Source organism: Lactuca serriola, chromosome 6 (assembly GCF_051521515.1).
Source record: "Lactuca serriola cultivar US96UC23 chromosome 6, Lser_US96UC23_V15, whole genome shotgun sequence".
Taxonomy (NCBI): Eukaryota; Viridiplantae; Streptophyta; class Magnoliopsida; order Asterales; family Asteraceae; genus Lactuca; species Lactuca serriola.
In genome coordinates, this window is record NC_136413.1 from 140,610,064 (window position 1) to 140,627,309 (window position 17,246).

The following is a 17,246-nucleotide window of genomic DNA, read 5'->3' on the forward strand; positions in this document are numbered from 1 at the left end:
ACGACATATTGCTAACAACCCGGTCTTTCACGAACACACTAAACATATTGAGCTGGATTGATATTTCGTTCGTGAGGGAGTTGAGTCCAAAGAAGTATTTCCAGCTGCTATCGACACTAAAGATCAACTAACATACATTTTTACTAAACCTTTTGCGTCCGACAGATTTCGTTCTCTGCTAGGCAAGATGGGCGTTCGCGATCTTCACGTTCCATCTTGAGGGGGAGTGAAGAAAATAATCGAGATTATCTTATATTCTCTTATGTTTATTTTACCCTGCTTTTATTCCTAGTTTCCCGATAGGATTATAATTTGTTTTCTTATCTATCTATTTGGATCTATTGATGTATAAATACTCTTTTATCTATTGACTCAGAAGATAGAACCTGGAATCAATTGTTCCAGTTGAACCCTATTTCGTTTTCTATAGTTTATGCACGTAAAATGACCTAAAATGATACAGGTAAAAGGATTAATTGGTATGTGTGTTGTTGACCATGAATAATCGAAACTTAGGCTATGATACATTTTTTTTTGAGTTTATACTGTGATAAAAAAAAGGTTACTTTATTTTTCACCATACAATACTACATTAAAAGAAATTATAAACATTTTAAAATAAATTAACACAACCAACTTATTTAGAACGATAATTCTAAAAAAACACCAAAAAAACAGAATTTAGTAGAATCAGAAACCAAATTGATAGATAAGAACCGGTTCTATTCGGTTTCAGGTAAAATGAGTTTAGAACCGGAAAAATTCAGGTAATGTAAAATCTGTAAAACTTTTTAAAAATTATATAACTCATTCATTTGAAGTCGGGTTGATATGAGATCTTCTGCAACATGTAATTATAGTTTGCACTTCAATTTTAGACTATAGTTCCATCATTTTTGGTTTCATATTGAATAAGTTACTGTCTCTGGAAGTTAGGGCATCAAAGTTGAAAGTTTTTTCAACTTTTAAGTTTTTCTGGGTCGGGTTTTTTACCCGTTTTACCCACACTTACTATGTCCGATGCCCATTTTAGGCTTATATTAGTATATGATATCCGACCCATTTTAACTTTTACCCGCTCTAACCGATCTGGTTCCGGGTTTGGAGCTCATACTAGTACTACGCTACTGCCTCCCGACTTCAAGGTAACTCCCAATTCACCATTGGCTCCGAGGACCCGGATCTGGATATAGTCTCCATCCCCGGTTACGAAATGCATCCTTAAAAAGTACTTATTTTGCTTCGAGAAGTATAAACTTAGAAGTGGAGGAAGTCCTTTAAGTTTTTGTGGCTTCCTCACAACTCCAACTGCAGCAATTTTTCAATTTACTAATTCAGCTTCAGTAGATCTCAATCAATTAAACAATGTCTACTAACGATCAGAGCTCCGAATTACAGAACGGCGATGCCAAGCCTCAACCAGATTCCGAACTCCATCGACCCGAAGACACCGCGATCCACTCAACTAATAACGATGAGGGTGATTCTTCGAAGCTTAATCAACCGATCCAATCCGGTGATAATGATATTGCTCCAGAGGGAGTAGATCCGAAACCCCAAGGAGGAGCAGAAGAAGAATCCGATAAAGAGCGGACGATCGAATCAAAGGACAATGCGGAGCTACCGAAAGAAGAGGGGAGCCGAACTTTCACTATGAGAGAATTGTTGAATGAATTGAAGAATGGCGATGAAGCGTCTGAAGTGTCTGAAGTCGTCGCAACTCCTGCTGCTGCACCTCGTCATAGGTTAGACTTTTCTCCAGATATGAATTTTCTTTTTGACAATTGTTGTTAGGATGAGACTACAATGAATGTTAATAAAGCAATTCAACAGTAAATCACCTAATCTTTCATAGACTGTAACGAATTGCTTCTATTTCAGTTGGTGTAAGGTATGATGTGCATACTAGGGCTCTTAGCTCTAGGATTAGCCATGGAACTATCAGTGTATTGCTCTATGAACATGGTTTACTCTAGTGGAATGTCTGAGCTTCAGTTATAAAACTAAAACTACTAAGTAGGGTCAAGAGCGAAAATTTTGATTGATTTGCATACAGTACATAGTTTTAGGAGCTTGAAGTATGGTGTTGCCAAGCTAATTTCAAATATGAATGGTTCTTTCAATCTGTCCCTATACACTGTTCTAAATCATTAGGATCTTCAAATTTAGTTTGAACTTGATTTCACCTAATAATAGAACTATTCACCCCTTCTTATTTATCTCTTTTTACCTCCCCTTACTCAATTCATATGGGATTTGGGTTATCAATGAAGGCAAGAGTATTTAGTAATATGAATGGTGTTGATAGGTAAAAGCATAGAGCTTAGTTGACAATGATAACATAAAAAGAAATATTCGTGTGAGCAAAGGGGATGATATGCACTCTTACATGATCTTTAAATCGCATAAGCTGCTTTGAAGATTTAGCATGGACATTGAACTCACACTTTGGAATTCAAGATTTAAAAGACATCTAAATCCCCTCTTCTTTGTAACAACATTCCCAAACTTGGATAGTTTACTCTTTCTGCTATATAGTTCAAAATAAACAAATTTAGCTGACAAAAAAATCACAGTTTTCTGTTCACTATCTGCAATAGATAGTTAGCATAGAGCCATAGACACGCATTTCTGCTCTCTCTCTCTCTCTCTCTCTCTCTCTCTCTCTCTAAGTAAGAAATGTTAATATATCCATTAATTCTTTCTGTCACATGTTTGAACTTTTCAGTCAAGAAAGCACAAAACAACATACAGAAAAGAATAGTGCTGCCATGGACTTGATCAATAGTATCACAGGTTCTGATGAGGAAGGTCGATCAAGACAACGGATTCTTACATTTGCAGCAAAAAGGTAACCCTTTTTTTTATACCCAATCTTTAGCTGTATCCTACTATCCTAGCACATTTACATTTCTACCCTTGGCATATTTCTATTCAATCTTGAAATCTGCATTTTTAATCTCCATATATAATAACATTAGCTCTTGTAGTATGAACTTCAATTTCGAAAACAAGTATAAACATTTTGATGAATCCTAGAAAATAATTGAATAAAAGAAAGAAAAAAGAAGTTAACTTGTTTGTTTCTTGTTCTTTTTTAGGTATGCAAGTGCAATAGAAAGAAATCCAGATGATTATGATGCACTTTATAATTGGGCATTAGTTCTTCAGGTATAACTTGCTCTTGTAATTTATTTATTTATTTTTATTTTTTTTATAATTCTTGATGCAATATATGAAACAATTTCACTTTTTCTTTAATCTTTTGGTTTCATTTTTTTTTTCAGGAAAGTGCAGATAATGTAAACTCAGATGCAAGTTCACCATCCAAAGATGCTTTACTTGAAGAGGCTTGCAGAAAGTATGATGAAGCTACCCGTTTAAACCCTACACTTCATGATGTATGCATTTTCAGTCCCTGTATTTTAATCAAGTTTCATGATATTTGATTTATATGATTATATGATAAAAATCTGTTTCTAATTTCAGGCTTATTATAACTGGGCTATTGCCATATCTGATCGGGCCAAAATGCGTGGGCGTACAAAGGAAGCTGAAGAACTATGGAAGCAGGTTTATATCTTTAAATCATATTAATGACTTTTCTACCCTTTATATATTTATATATTTTACAATGGTTGTGGTTCTACTAAAATTAATTCATAAAGATTGTGAAATGCTAAGAAATGTGTCTTTTTGTTTTTTCTTGATATTTCAGGCAACAAATAATTATGAAAAAGCTGTTCAACTAAACTGGAACAGTCCCCAGGTAACTTTGAGAAATCTTTGGTTTGTGGATTCAATGGAATTGGAATTAGTGATTCCATTCCGTAGTGTATTTGGTTACCAAATGGATGGAATTCTTTAAATTGAAAAACTTAAAAGCATTTAATCTTTATTAGTGAATTCCATTCCAGAGTTTCACCCCTTTACTCATCATTGTCTAATTTATCTATATTTTTAAACCATTTCTTATTCATTTATTATAATTTATAACTTCGTGAAAAAATTCGTTTCAGGCTCTCAACAACTGGGGTCTTGCATTACAGGTGCTTCAAAAATACATTCATTTCCAAAGCTTTTTCAACTTTATAGACACCTGATATTTTTATTAGCACATAATATTAATTTTTGTTGATTAATATCATAATTTAAAATTGCAGGAACTAAGTGCAATTGTTCCCGCACGTGAGAAACAAACAATAGTAAAAAGTGCAATCAGCAAGGTACAAAAAAATCACCATTTTGTCACATTTTTATAAAAAAAAAAAGTCAACATCTATACTAAAGGAATACACGTTAATTATGGATGATATTATATCTAACAACTCTCTAGTCTCTCTCCCACCCCATTGACATCATTTTCTGTCTAGAATATACGTCAAAAGTAGTACAATCTATCGTGTCCTGTGTAACTTGGGTTTTAGTGTGTATCTTTCCTCTTTGCCTCTACTGCAAATCCCAATCAGTCTGACGATGTTCTTATGGTTGAAAGGGGTTTACTATTTGAACCTCAGCTTTGAAGACTTTCTTGACCCCTCCCTTACGTGATGATTGGATTAACAAGTTGATAACATAGATATCTCTTGTCAAATTTTCAGAAAAAAAAAATAAGAAAAACTCATCATTTCCCCAACAAATTTTTGACTGCCACCATAGATCCGTTTGGAAAACGACTTATGTAGAACACAGATGATCTACCGCGTCCAATCATATTATCAGTCGAGAATCTGCTTGTAACACTTTGAATAATTTGGAAACTAAAGTAGTTTACAACATTCGCCATCATCAAAAGCGCTACATGTTCCTCACACAATGGACTGACACACGCAATTGTGTACTCCGACGAACTATGTATTTCACTGACGGTCACCAAAGACGACAAATTATTTGTATTGTTCTTCAAAAACGACAAACAATCTGTATCATTCGAAAGCGGCACTACTTACCATTATCACTACTGCCGTCGGAGTACTGTCGGTGGCCAACAACAATCATGTACACTGTAATTCAATTCAACAAATCACGAAATAAAATATCAAATTAAGAAACACACCGAGAAATTTCTTGCAACAAGGTACAATGCGACCAAATGGGTGGTGGGTGCCATGAATGGTTACAAAGAAAGTGATTCATGTTCTAACGGAGTTAAATTATCAATTAATAGTTTAACTCCGTTAGAACAAGAATCGCTTTCGTCGTAACCATTCATGGTGCCCATCACCCATTTCGTCATATTGTATCTTGTTGCGAGAATTTTTTCGGTATATTTCTTAATTTGATATTTTATTTGTTGAATCGAGTTATGGTTTGCAGGATTGTTGTTGGCCGCCGACAGTGCTCCGACCATAGTAGTAATAATGGTAAATAGTGCCGCTTTCGTAGATCCATGATACAGATTGTTTGTCGCTTTTTGAGAATGATAAGAGATAATTTGATGTCTTTGGTGACTATCAGTGAAATGCGTACTTTGTCGGAGTATACAATTGCGTTTGTCAGTCCCGTGTAGGAGGAGCGTGTAGCGCTTTTGATAATGACGAATGTTGTAATATACTTCAGTTTTCAAATGATTCAGAGTGTTACAAGTGGATTCTCGACTGACAACGTGATTGGACGTGGTAGATCCTCTGTGTTCTACATAGGTAGTTTTCCAAACAGATCTACGCTGGTGGTCAAAAGTTTGCTGGGGAGATTGTGAGTTTTTTATTTTTATTTTCTTTCAATCTTTCTCAAAATTTGACAATAGATATCTACCATATTATCAACTTGTTAATCCAATCATTACGTAGGGGAAACGTTGACAAAGTCTTCAAAGCTGATGTTCAAATTACAAACCCTATCAACCATAAGAACATCATCAGACTGTTAGATATAATACATTATGTTTCCGATCCTAAATAATTAAGATGTTTATTTCTTATTAACAACATTTATTTTCTTAATCATGCAGTTTCGTGCAGCTATACAGTTGCAATTCGATTTCCATAGGGCCATTTACAACCTAGGCACTGTTCTGGTCAGTTTAATAAATTCTCTTTTCTCCCAAATTTAAATAAAATCGACTAACTTTTATAAATTTGAACTTACTTTTATTAACTTTCTCTTTGTAGTATGGATTAGCAGAAGACACATCAAGAACCGGAGGACAAGATGTGTCCCCCAACGAATTATACAGTCAATCTGCTATTTACATTGCTGCTGCTCATGCATTGAAGCCAAATTATTCCGTAAGTACTTTTTTTTTTATAAAAATTATATAAAACTAATTTTACATTTTTAAACTTTGTTTGTTATGTAAAATTAATCACAGGTTTACACCAGTGCCTTGAAGCTTGTTAGATCCATGGTTTGTATACTCTTTACATTATACATCATTTTTTTTTAATATCAATATCATAAAAAAAAATAATTACTTTATATATTTTTATAGCTGCCTCTACCTTATTTAAAAGTCGGGTATCTTACTGCACCACCACCGGGCAATCCCATCGCGCCACATGGCGACTGGAAACGCACACAATTTGTTTTGAACCATGAAGGCCTCCAACAGGTTCCGTTATTATTATTTTTTTTATATAATTATTTATTTTAAAATAAAAAGTATATTGTATTTTATTAAATTTGTGAACAGATTCAAAATGGAGAGAGAGCAACTGTTAAAGTGGAAATTCCGGATATTGTGTCGGTATCACCATGTGCGGATTTGACTTTGCCACCTGGCCCTTCCATTTGCATTGATACAATCCATGGACAAATTTTCTTGGTATTTCTTGCATTTAAAACATAACTTAAAATGTATTATTTGTGAAAATTATTTTTAATTGTAATAAATACTTTTCAGATTGCGGACTCATGGGAATATTTGGACACGTGGCTTGATGCTATTCGGCTAGTTTACACTATTTTTGCAAGAGGTAAGACGGATGTTTTAGCGGGCATAATTACGGGATAAAGTGATTGATTATTGTGTGTAATTTGTTTAACCTTTTTTTGAGAGTGTGGAAAATGACTTGTTATAATAGATGTAAGATTTTTGTATATTATTATTGTTATGTCGTTATAGATCAAGGAAGATAAGATAAGATAAGATTAGGTATACTATTACTATTTACTATTACTTCCTCCTTTTTGCTTATTTGCTCTTTGTTTTTGTTTTTTATTATGGATTTTGGCCTCTTAATCCGCATTGTAATACTAATACATTACCTTACAAAATATTTTATAATTATGTTTCTTCATATTGTTTTCATTGGGTATATGTTATGAATGTAATCATACAATCTGAATTGCACTATCGGAGATTAAATACCCGATTTAATGTAATAACTGATTATACACTTGATATAAAGTAGGGTTAATATCATCAAATGACAATCAGTAATACTCTTAGAGTTGCCCTTTTTTAAAAAATTATACTAAATAGACAAATAAACAATTTTATCAGCCTAAACTGGTTTTGTTATTTGTTCGTAAAATTATTTACTTGGTTTTGGAAGAATGGTGACTTTTAGGTTAAATCTAAAGCATCGTATGTTATTTTATGGTATTTAATCGATGTAATACTTTAATTTTCCCCATATCAAGAGGCTTTGGTTAGAGGTAGGATGAGACGTGCTCCCTTCATTAGGTTTAACATTCAAGTCATGTATGCATGTATAGAGGTAGGGGTGCAAACGAGCCGAGTCGAGTTCGAGTCTGGCCAGGCTCGGCTCGGGCTCGTTTAAGTTATATAAGGCTCGAGTTCGAGCTCGGCTCATTCGAGCTTTCTTGTACTGAGCTCGGCTCGAGCTCGTAGAGAATTATACAAGCTCGGCTCGGGCTCGGGCTCGACTCGTTGTTTATAAGACGTGTCTAAATGAGCTTAAGCTCGGCTCGAGCTCGTTAAGAAGCTCGTTTACTAATACCCTTAATCTATAATTCCCCTGATATGTTTTGAATTTAATATATATAAATAATATTAAATTATATTATAGAAAGGCTCGTTTAGGCTCGCGAGCCTAATGGAGCTTAATGACATAGGCTTGAGCTCAAGCTCGTTTAATAAACGAGCTTAATATTAAGCTCGAGCTCGGCTCGAGCTCGTTTAAAATCGATTTCGAGTCGAGCTTTTAACAATCCGATCTCGAGTAGCTCGCAAGTAGCTTGGCTCGTTTGCACCCCCCTATATAGAGGTTTCTATAGTTAGTTTGCTAACTTTGCTTGTTGACTAAATGGATCTTTAACATATCTCTAATTTTAAATTTGTAGTTTCAATAAATAAATAAAAATCCGACTTTCATACCCAAATTCATAATGTCCATAACACACCATGTATGTCATTTTAATATTTTATGGTATTTAATCATTGTAATACTTTAATTTACTTCATATACTATTAGAATATTAGGAATTAATATTCTTGTTTGGGATTTGATTAGTCATATTAAGAAGATATTAAAAAGAAGTTTGATAGTTGTTGATTTAAGTCAAATCTGATTGAGTTAGACATAATTTTTTATCAAACCCAATAAAGATCAAATAATTAGTTGTTTAATAGTTGTTGATGTGAATCAAATCTGATTGTGTCATACATAACTTTTTATTAGACGTAATAAAAAAAACAGATCAAATAAGACTGAATCAAATTTTAATTGTGATATGAAACAATATAAACGGGAGCATTTAGATTAGTAAGAAGCGTGTAAAGTAACCCTAACTAAAATAGTTATTTTTTTATTGGCTTCGTGTTGTATAATTTACTCAAAATCATTTAATGCAATTAATCCCAAAGGCCAAAACCATGAACCCGGGTCAATACTTCCATTTTTAATTTTTATAATAATTGGTTCATACTCCAACCGGATTTACCTTCGATTCTTCTCTCTCAAAGCTCCAGTGTCTCTGTGCTTTGTGGTTCTCTCTTTCACACACAGTCTTTGTGCGCAGAGACAGTGATCAAGATCAAGAATCATGGAGCTCTTTTACTTGCTAGTCTTCGGGGGTCTTGGTGTTATCGTTGCAACATTGGAGCTCAGCAAAAACAACAAAGATCGAACCAACACTTCTTCTGCTTTCAATTCCTTCAAGAACAATTACCTTCTCGTCTATTCCCTAATGATGGGTACGCTTATATTTCACATTCGTCTCTTCGTTTCCATAAATTCACTTTAATCTATCTACATTTGTAACAAATTGTTCTTAATTTGAGTTACCCACATGCGATTTCGCGTCAACGAGGATCAATTTGATCCGGGTTTATAAGGGTTTCTGTAAATCCTTGTTAAAAATCGGTACCAATTCGATGACATTATCATACGATCTAACGTAAAATCATCACAATTATTCGATGGATCCATAACATTAGGGAACTAATTGAGTAATTGCGTATATCTCTGAACTCGATATTCAAAATTCTCGTTTAACATCGCAATTGATTTCATGTGGGTGTAGCTGGTGATTGGTTGCAGGGGCCATACGTCTACTATCTCTACACCACATACGGATTCGGGAAACGTGATATCGGCCATCTGTTTATCGCTGGATTTGGATCTTCCATGTTGTTTGGAACAATCGTTGGATCTTTAGCTGATAAACAGTAATTTCCCACTTCCCACTTCCCATTTCATTTCCTTTGAACTTTTCAACTTTTACTCTACTATGATACTATGATAGTGATTAATAACTCAAATTCTCTGTAGTGGAAGAAAAAGGGCTTCGATTACTTACTGTATCACTTACATTTTGAGCTGCATCACCAAGCATTCACCTCAGTATAGAATCCTAATGATCGGACGTATTTTGGGAGGGATTGCCACGTCACTCCTCTTTTCAGCTTTCGAATCATGGCTAGTTGCTGAACACAATAAGGTGTGTGTATGTGTGTGTGTGTCTTTTAGATAATCAATTCAACTCATTGAAACTATTATCAAAAATCATAAACAATCTTTTCTTGTTTATGTTGCAGAGGGGTTTTGAGCAACAATGGCTATCACTAACATTCTCCAAAGCAATATTTCTTGGAAATGGATTAGTTGCCATTTTAGCAGGTTTATTTGGGAATCTTTTAGTTGGATCTTTAGCTTTAGGACCCGTTGCTCCTTTTGATGCAGCTTCATGCTTTCTTGCCATTGGAATGGCAATCATTCTTTCTTCTTGGACTGAAAACTATGGAGATCCTTCAGAAAGCAAAGACTTGTTGACTCAATTCAGAGGAGCTGCTCTTGCAATCGCATCTGGTAGAATGGAATCATGCATTACATTCCATTTCAAATATTGTTTTTTTCTGATTCCATTCCATCTTTGATTACTACCTAACATTAACTCAATTGTGTTTCCTTGTGAAATCAGATGAAAAGATTGCGTTATTAGGAGCAATACAATCGCTATTTGAAGGTTCAATGTACACTTTTGTGTTCTTATGGACTCCTGCTTTGAGCCCTAATGATGAAGACATTCCACATGGATTCATTTTTGCAACTTTTATGTTGGCTTCCATGTTAGGAAGCTCGTTTGCTTCAAGGTTAATGGCACGTGCTTCAATTAAAGTTGAAAGTTACATGCAAGTTGTTTTTATCGTGTCTTCTGCATCTCTTATGCTTCCTGTTATAACAAGTGTAGGTGACACATTTATAAAATGTAATAGTAGTTTTTTGTGTAACTTTTTATATGGAAATGATGAATTTGATCGACTTTTTTTGTTTTTTTATAAAGGTTTTGGTGGCTCCTTCGAGTGAAAAAGGTGGAAGTATTTCATTTGCAGGATGTATTCAATTGATTGGATTTTGTGTGTTTGAAGCATGTGTTGGATTATTTTGGCCTTCAATTATGAAGATGAGGTCACAATATATTCCAGAAGAGGCTCGAAGCACTATTATGAATTTCTTCAGGATTCCACTTAATATCTTTGTATGCATTGTACTTTACAATGTGAGCTCTCTCTCTCTCTCTCTCTCTCTCTCTCTCTCTCTCATCATTGAAACAATATCTTTGTAGTAACAGACGAGGGTTTGAGTCTCAATCTGCCATATCTACAGTATGGGAGTTTCAGTTCCAATGTGGATTGAGCTTTTTTTATGCTAACCAAATAGTGGGCCCACTATGTAGTTGATTTTGTTTTTTTATCAAGTACAAATTAAAATAGTTTTTTGAGGGCAATGGGCTCTTTGATATATGGGCTTTTTTCTTTTTTTTAGGGAATTGGGAAATCTTAGATAAAGTCCCAATATTTTGGGTAAGTTTACGGTTTAGTCCCAACATTTATTTTTTGAACAAAAAAGTACTGATTATCTAATTTTATGCGATAATGTCATTTTCTGTTGAAAAAAATAAGGTTTGTTTCGTTATTTTGGGAAAAATATAAAATAATTAGGACTTTTCTATTTAAAAATTAAAAGTTGGGATTAAACCGTAAACTGGCCCAAAATATTAGGGCTTTATCGGAGATTTCCCTTTTTATTTAGTTATATATAAAAATTGTTTTCCCATTGTGGATGCTCTGTGGGGTTGTTGGAAGAATAAACTTTTTAGCAGAAACATTTATTTAAGGTTATATATAATATTAAAATGCTAATTTTTTTACTTTTTTTTAAAGGTTGATTCATTTCCAATATCCGTAATGTTTGGAATGTGTGCTGTTTTCCTCTTCATTGCATCCATGTTGCAAAGACGCCTATTGGGAGTTGTAGAAAGATCATGTATGTTCTTCTTTTGTTCATCAATCACACCTTTTTTACTTCTAATTTACAAAAAAGGTTATTCGGAAGGCTAAATCGGTCATTTTGCATGCAGGGCCACTAGACAAAGTGAGGGAACTGGAGTCCGAACCACTTAACATTTGATAACACGATGAAAGAAACAAAATGAGATTATAGTAGAAGGTCAAAAAGTCAACTTATGATATTCTTGTGTGAAATGTATTTTTGGTTGGAAATAATATTGGAAAATTAGAAACTTGTCGAGAATAAAGGAGGTTGATATAGTTGTTAGGTAGGAGATTATGTAGGCAATGTAGTTTTCTTTTTTCTACTTTTTTGAAATTTGTAGTTATGAACATTGTTTTTCTTTGTTGAAAAAAAAAAGTTTAGCATTTTTTTCAGTCTTATTGAGTTGGTTTGCTAGTCTGTAACTTGAGATTTATTTTATTTAGGGTTAAATGGAAGAATAGCAAAATACTTTTATTTACTTTTTTATTATAGCATCCTACTTTTATTTCTTTCTATGACAACAATGTACTTTTAAAAAAAACTATCAAATTATAACATTTGTACTTCCAATTTTTGTCATATAAAAACATCATCTGAAATAAACTGTACCGTTATAACAGTGAAAATTGCTTTATAATTGTGTAGATTTTTCGAAATACAATGTGATGATAGTTAAAAAATTGAAAATAATATACTATAAAAACAAATAAATGAAAGTGCATGCTATTTTCTGGATATAACCCATTACAAGAAATTGTACTAATTTGCATGCTTCCAAATAAGATTAAGGCTATGTTTGGTACGCCACAACTAGCTGATAAACTAGCTTATTTTTCGAGCTTTTTTAGGTTGTCATGTTTGACAAGCTAAAAAAGAGCTTATAAGCTACTTAGACTAGTTTTTAGAAGTTTTTTTTTTTTTTTTTTAATTTTTTTTAATTTTTTTAATTTTCCAAATATACTCATTAATTAATTTTAGAAACATAGTTTTTTAAATGTCATTTTATATTTTTTAGCTAGTTTTGCCAAACGTCATTTTTCATGAGCTCGCTTTTTATTTAATAGCAGGGGTGGATGCAGGATTTCACAGTAGGGGGGTGTCATGGGAAAGTCAGAGGTTGCACGAAGATAGAAAAAATAAAATTTTTAAAAAATTTTCCAATGCGTCTGAAAAAGTCACCACCATGGACCCACCCTAAAATTGCTCATGTTTAATAATTAGTTTTTCAGTTAGTACACCAAATATAGCCTAAATGACATTAATGTTTTTTGCATGGCTTATTTGTAACACTTAAGAGTTATCAATATAAAAACAAATACCTATATACATTGTATAGTGTTTTTGGTATGCATTTAGCTAATAATGAAATTGATCTATGTCTCTATAAAAGACGTAAATGTCTTTTTTATTATCACCATTATTCAAAAATACCGGTGAAAAGCCATTTCTGTCTATTCATGTCATCGTCATGTGTAATAAACCGTAGAAAAATTAAATATATATCTTCCTATTTTTTTTTTTTTTCATATTCATATAAAATAATGACATATAAAACTCATTTATTTATTTTTTCTTAATCATCTTTCTTGATTTTGATAATTGTCTAGATTTAGTGAGTATAAAAGTATGAGGATGTTTGATTTCTCTAACCCGTAAACACAAAATTAAAACCGACACAAATTACTCGATCAGAACCAGCAATGAGTTACACAAAATTTAGTAAGTTTGAAGTCAAAGTAAAAAAGAATCTTAAAATGTGGTTTAATAGGAAAGAAAGCAGACACACATGCACATGTTTTTTCCATAAATTTGCATTGCCTCCATCATCCATCCATGATGATCTGCATCCAGTTTTATGTCTTCTGTAGACCAACTGGCCCACGTTCTTTTGTTTTTCTTTTAAACAATTATTGGCTCCAAACTCCACATTTTACTAGATCTACCATAATCACATCTTACTCAAAAGTCAAAACCCTTATTCCCCATTGGTTAAAACAGAACACAAGATCAAGGGTCAATTCAGTAATTTCACTTCATTCATCCTCCTTTTATTCACGAGAAATCTTTCTCCTCGTCTCCCTAAATTCTCTCCTATACTCTCTCACCAAATAGAAAACCAAGAAACAGCGAGAAATGGCTCTTCTTGGAAGGCAAATGTGCCATCGGTTATCATTTTCGATTCTGTTCTTCGTTTTGATTCAATCAAATGTCTTCGCGTATCAATTCCAAGTTGGAAATCTTCAAGCTTGGAACATACCCACTTCCACAGATCCAAAAGTTTACACAAATTGGCCCAAAAAACTCAACTTCAAGATCGGCGATTCGCTCTGTAAGTTCATCTCTTCAAAAGCTTCAAGATTCTTGAAAAAAGATCAGATTTTTTATGTTCATTGTGTTTTGTTACAGTGTTCTTGTATCCACCAAGTGAAGATTCTGTGATTCAAGTGACGAAAGAATCTTACGACACCTGCAATCTGAAAGATCCAATCTTGTATATGAACAATGGCAATTCGTTATTCAACATTACTTCACCGGGTGTGTTTTACTTCACCAGTGGTGTTTCCGGCCACTGTGAAAAATCGCAGAAGCTTCAAATTTCGGTGTTTGCCGCCGACGGGTCTTTGCCACTGCCGCCTTCTTCCGCTCCCGGCGGAGCACTTGCCGACTCTGCACCTTCCTATCCCACCGTGTTTGGCGGAATACCGTCGGGACCGGCGGGGAAGTCCTCGTCTTCATCGTCGACGGTGGAAGTATCGGTTTTGATTACTGCGGGGATCGGAGTTTTGATTTGGGGTTTAGTTGGTGGCAAGATGTAGATGAGATAAAAAATTTCCCTTTTTTGTTTACCATAATTTAAAGATTTATTCTGTGAAATTATTTGTATAATATTGAATTTTTTATGTTGTGGATTTTAATCTTTTTCGATTATCGAGAACGACAAGCTCCAGCTTTAAAGCTTTTGAATCAAATTATGAAACACCTAAAGTAATTTGTATGTTGTAGATCCGCTTTCCAATGTGAGCATATGACCGAGTCTTGGAAGAAGGTAAGAGATGGAATTTTGGCGACATAGAGACAAAAATAGAGACTCAAGTTTTTATGAGTTTTGACAGGTCGATTTATTTGGGAGAGGTGATTTAAGAGACAAATTTGTATAAAGATATATGGAGAAACCTATATAATTTTTAAGGTATTTTTATTTTTTAAAATTATATTGTTTTTTTTAAAAAAAATAATTAAAAATAGTTATCTAGATTGACTTTTGATAAACATCCTAAACTATATATATATATATATATATATATATATATATATATATATATATATATATATATATATATATGTGTGTGTGTGTGTGTGGGGAGGGCGGGGGGGGGGGGGGGGGGGGGGGAGAGAAAGAGAGAGAATAAACAAAGATGAGTTGATGCAAAATCATACCATACTTTGAATGAATTTTTTTTTAATGAATTTCTTCCGTTCTCATTTAAAGGAAATAACCAACGAACTAATTACCAAAAGCATTATTCGATTACAAAGATCGAAAACTTATTAATTTCAAGTAAAATTAAAAAAAAAAATCTTTTGCATTTGATTTGACGCATTGTTTTTTTTTTCATATTTGTTTCATTCTTACCTTTAAAATCAAGATCCATTATATGATTAGATGAATTATGTTGTTTTTAGTTTTGATAAAGAATAAAAAAATTGATGCATTGCTTTTGTTTTCTTATTTGATTTTAGTTTTCACAGATTGAGTTGTTCAATATGTGGACTTTGAGTTTTAGTTCCATGAGTATACAAAAAACTTGCTTTCTTTTCCTGCTACTCAAAAATTAAAACTTAATCTTACCACACAAAAAAACAAAAAACAAATTCGGTAACATAAAGTTGCTTGACCATGAGTCATTAACTTTGACTTTACATAAAACTATTAAATAAAAGTTTAAGTCTTTTACTTAGTAGAGCATATGAAGTAAAATGGCGATCTAGTCTTTTCTATATAGAGTCGGTGCATCAGGGCAATCTAGTCTTCTTTAGAATACCAGTAATCATTCAGTGAATTTACCTAATTCATTCAATACACAAATTTTTGTTTAGTTTCAATTTTCTTAACATGCTTGCAGAAGATGAAGACACTGAAACCCCATCCTTATCGATTAAAAGTTTGATATGATGAAAATGAGCGAGTCAGTTGCACTTTGGATACTTATGCATGAACATCCTTTCACAATTATTAAGGAGGAATGATTTACATGTGAAGTAAGTATATTAAAATGTAAAACTGTAATTTTTTGTTGTTTTCTATGTTAATTTGTTGTTTTTATGTTGTTTATTTATTGTTGTTGCTGTTTTTATGGTGCAGTTTTAGGTTAATTTATTTTGTTTTTTTGTGGTTATTTATGCTATATATATATATTTTTTTTTGTTAACTGTTGCTATTTTAATATGTACAAGAGACTGTTTTGGTGCTGAAAGCTGTGTCTAAAATTTGTTTTTTTGTTGCTGTTAAAAAAGTTGTTTATGTTTAATGGGTCATGTTATATATCATTGAAGAATGTAAATTTTTGATATTTTGGATGTATGAAAAACATAATGACATAAATGGTTGATGCAATATTAACATTAGACGGTTTATTCTGAATTTTTTACTATTTTGGACAATGTAAAAGCATAAGGCAAGTAAATCCATATGATTATGAATAAGTATATACATATGTATAAAAATAAGTATATACATAAGACAATTAAATGCATATGATTATGCTTATGTAAATGCATATACATATGCATAATATAACATATGCATAAGAATAAGTATATGTATATAAATATATAAATATGCACATGATGCATATATGAATATAAGTGTATATATATACATATATTAATATGTATATATGTATATAAATGTATACATATTCATATGCATATTAATATGCATATGCACATATAACTATATACATATACATATACTATATATAAATATATACATATGCATATAAATATAAATATAAATATAAATATATACACATACATATAAATATTAATATGCATATATGAAAATAAATATATACATATGCATATATGATGCATATTAAAATCCATATATTGATATAAATGTATACATATGCATGTATTAATGCATATTCATTTTTTTTTGAATATACACATGTAAAAAAAATATGTGCATATGAACATGTCACTACAAGAAAAATAGCCTTTTACGACGCGCAAACCACGACACTCATTGATTTATGTTACGCAATGGAGAGTGACGTTAAAAAAGTGTCATCTCTTCAAAAAATTTAAGGATTTAGGTCACGCATTATTGTGTGCCCTTAAATTAGCGTCATACGAGAAAAAATTAAAAACACGGAGGGCGCTGTATCTTAAATGGGCGTCCTCTATGAGTGTCGCTTTATAATTTTAATGAAAAGCGCGTTTAGTAGATAGGGGGAAAATGAAATCCCTAAAATTTTGAACACCCGCCTTATTTTTTGTCCTCCAATTTTGTTTCCTTCTTGCCCTAATTACGATCCTTTCTTCCCCCTCCATGGATTCGAC

General features: G+C 32.7%; 3 protein-coding genes across 3 annotated transcripts; all 3 read left to right on the forward strand.

Annotated features, from left to right (window-relative positions):
* Nucleotides 1–1,193: 1,193 nt before the first annotated feature.
* LOC145056959 (protein HLB1-like) lies at nucleotides 1,194–7,135 on the forward strand. Its single transcript, XM_079004699.1, has 14 exons — nucleotides 1,194–1,745; nucleotides 2,729–2,851; nucleotides 3,102–3,171; nucleotides 3,288–3,401; nucleotides 3,490–3,573; nucleotides 3,719–3,769; nucleotides 4,020–4,049; nucleotides 4,164–4,226; nucleotides 5,951–6,016; nucleotides 6,111–6,227; nucleotides 6,311–6,346; nucleotides 6,431–6,550; nucleotides 6,632–6,763; nucleotides 6,842–7,135. Exons 1-14 carry the CDS (start codon nucleotides 1,366–1,368, stop codon nucleotides 6,950–6,952), a joined length of 1,497 nt encoding a protein of 498 aa, XP_078860825.1. The 5' UTR covers nucleotides 1,194–1,365; the 3' UTR covers nucleotides 6,953–7,135.
* A 1,676-nt stretch (nucleotides 7,136–8,811) lies between these two features.
* LOC145056960 (Major facilitator superfamily protein) lies at nucleotides 8,812–12,073 on the forward strand. Its single transcript, XM_079004700.1, has 8 exons — nucleotides 8,812–9,100; nucleotides 9,430–9,574; nucleotides 9,678–9,846; nucleotides 9,944–10,214; nucleotides 10,327–10,592; nucleotides 10,690–10,905; nucleotides 11,570–11,672; nucleotides 11,767–12,073. The coding sequence occupies exons 1-8, from the start codon at nucleotides 8,950–8,952 to the stop codon at nucleotides 11,814–11,816; spliced, it is 1,371 nt and encodes a 456-aa protein (XP_078860826.1). The 5' UTR covers nucleotides 8,812–8,949; the 3' UTR covers nucleotides 11,817–12,073.
* A 1,635-nt stretch (nucleotides 12,074–13,708) lies between these two features.
* On the forward strand, nucleotides 13,709–14,650 carry ENODL8 (early nodulin-like protein 8). Its single transcript, XM_079004701.1, has 2 exons — nucleotides 13,709–14,010; nucleotides 14,088–14,650. The coding sequence occupies exons 1-2, from the start codon at nucleotides 13,815–13,817 to the stop codon at nucleotides 14,495–14,497; spliced, it is 606 nt and encodes a 201-aa protein (XP_078860827.1). The 5' UTR covers nucleotides 13,709–13,814; the 3' UTR covers nucleotides 14,498–14,650.
* The last annotated feature ends 2,596 nt before the right edge of the window (nucleotides 14,651–17,246 follow it).

What these genes read in the sequence shown, in the direction of transcription:
- LOC145056959 (XM_079004699.1), top strand. Translation starts at nt 1,366, where the DNA reads ATGTCTACTAACGATCAGAGCTCCGAATTACAGAACGGCGATGCCAAG. An exon ending in ATTGGGCATTAGTTCTTCAG is followed by an intron (nt 3,172 to 3,287) that starts GTATAACTTGCT and finishes TTTTTTTTTCAG; the next exon opens with GAAAGTGCAGATAATGTAAA. An exon ending in CATTGAAGCCAAATTATTCC is followed by an intron (nt 6,228 to 6,310) that starts GTAAGTACTTTT and finishes AATTAATCACAG; the next exon opens with GTTTACACCAGTGCCTTGAA.
- LOC145056960 (XM_079004700.1), top strand. Translation starts at nt 8,950, where the DNA reads ATGGAGCTCTTTTACTTGCTAGTCTTCGGGGGTCTTGGTGTTATCGTT. An exon ending in TGCTCTTGCAATCGCATCTG is followed by an intron (nt 10,215 to 10,326) that starts GTAGAATGGAAT and finishes TTGTGAAATCAG; the next exon opens with ATGAAAAGATTGCGTTATTA. An exon ending in GGGAGTTGTAGAAAGATCAT is followed by an intron (nt 11,673 to 11,766) that starts GTATGTTCTTCT and finishes TTTTGCATGCAG; the next exon opens with GGCCACTAGACAAAGTGAGG.
- ENODL8 (XM_079004701.1), top strand. Translation starts at nt 13,815, where the DNA reads ATGGCTCTTCTTGGAAGGCAAATGTGCCATCGGTTATCATTTTCGATT. An exon ending in CAAGATCGGCGATTCGCTCT is followed by an intron (nt 14,011 to 14,087) that starts GTAAGTTCATCT and finishes GTTTTGTTACAG; the next exon opens with TGTTCTTGTATCCACCAAGT.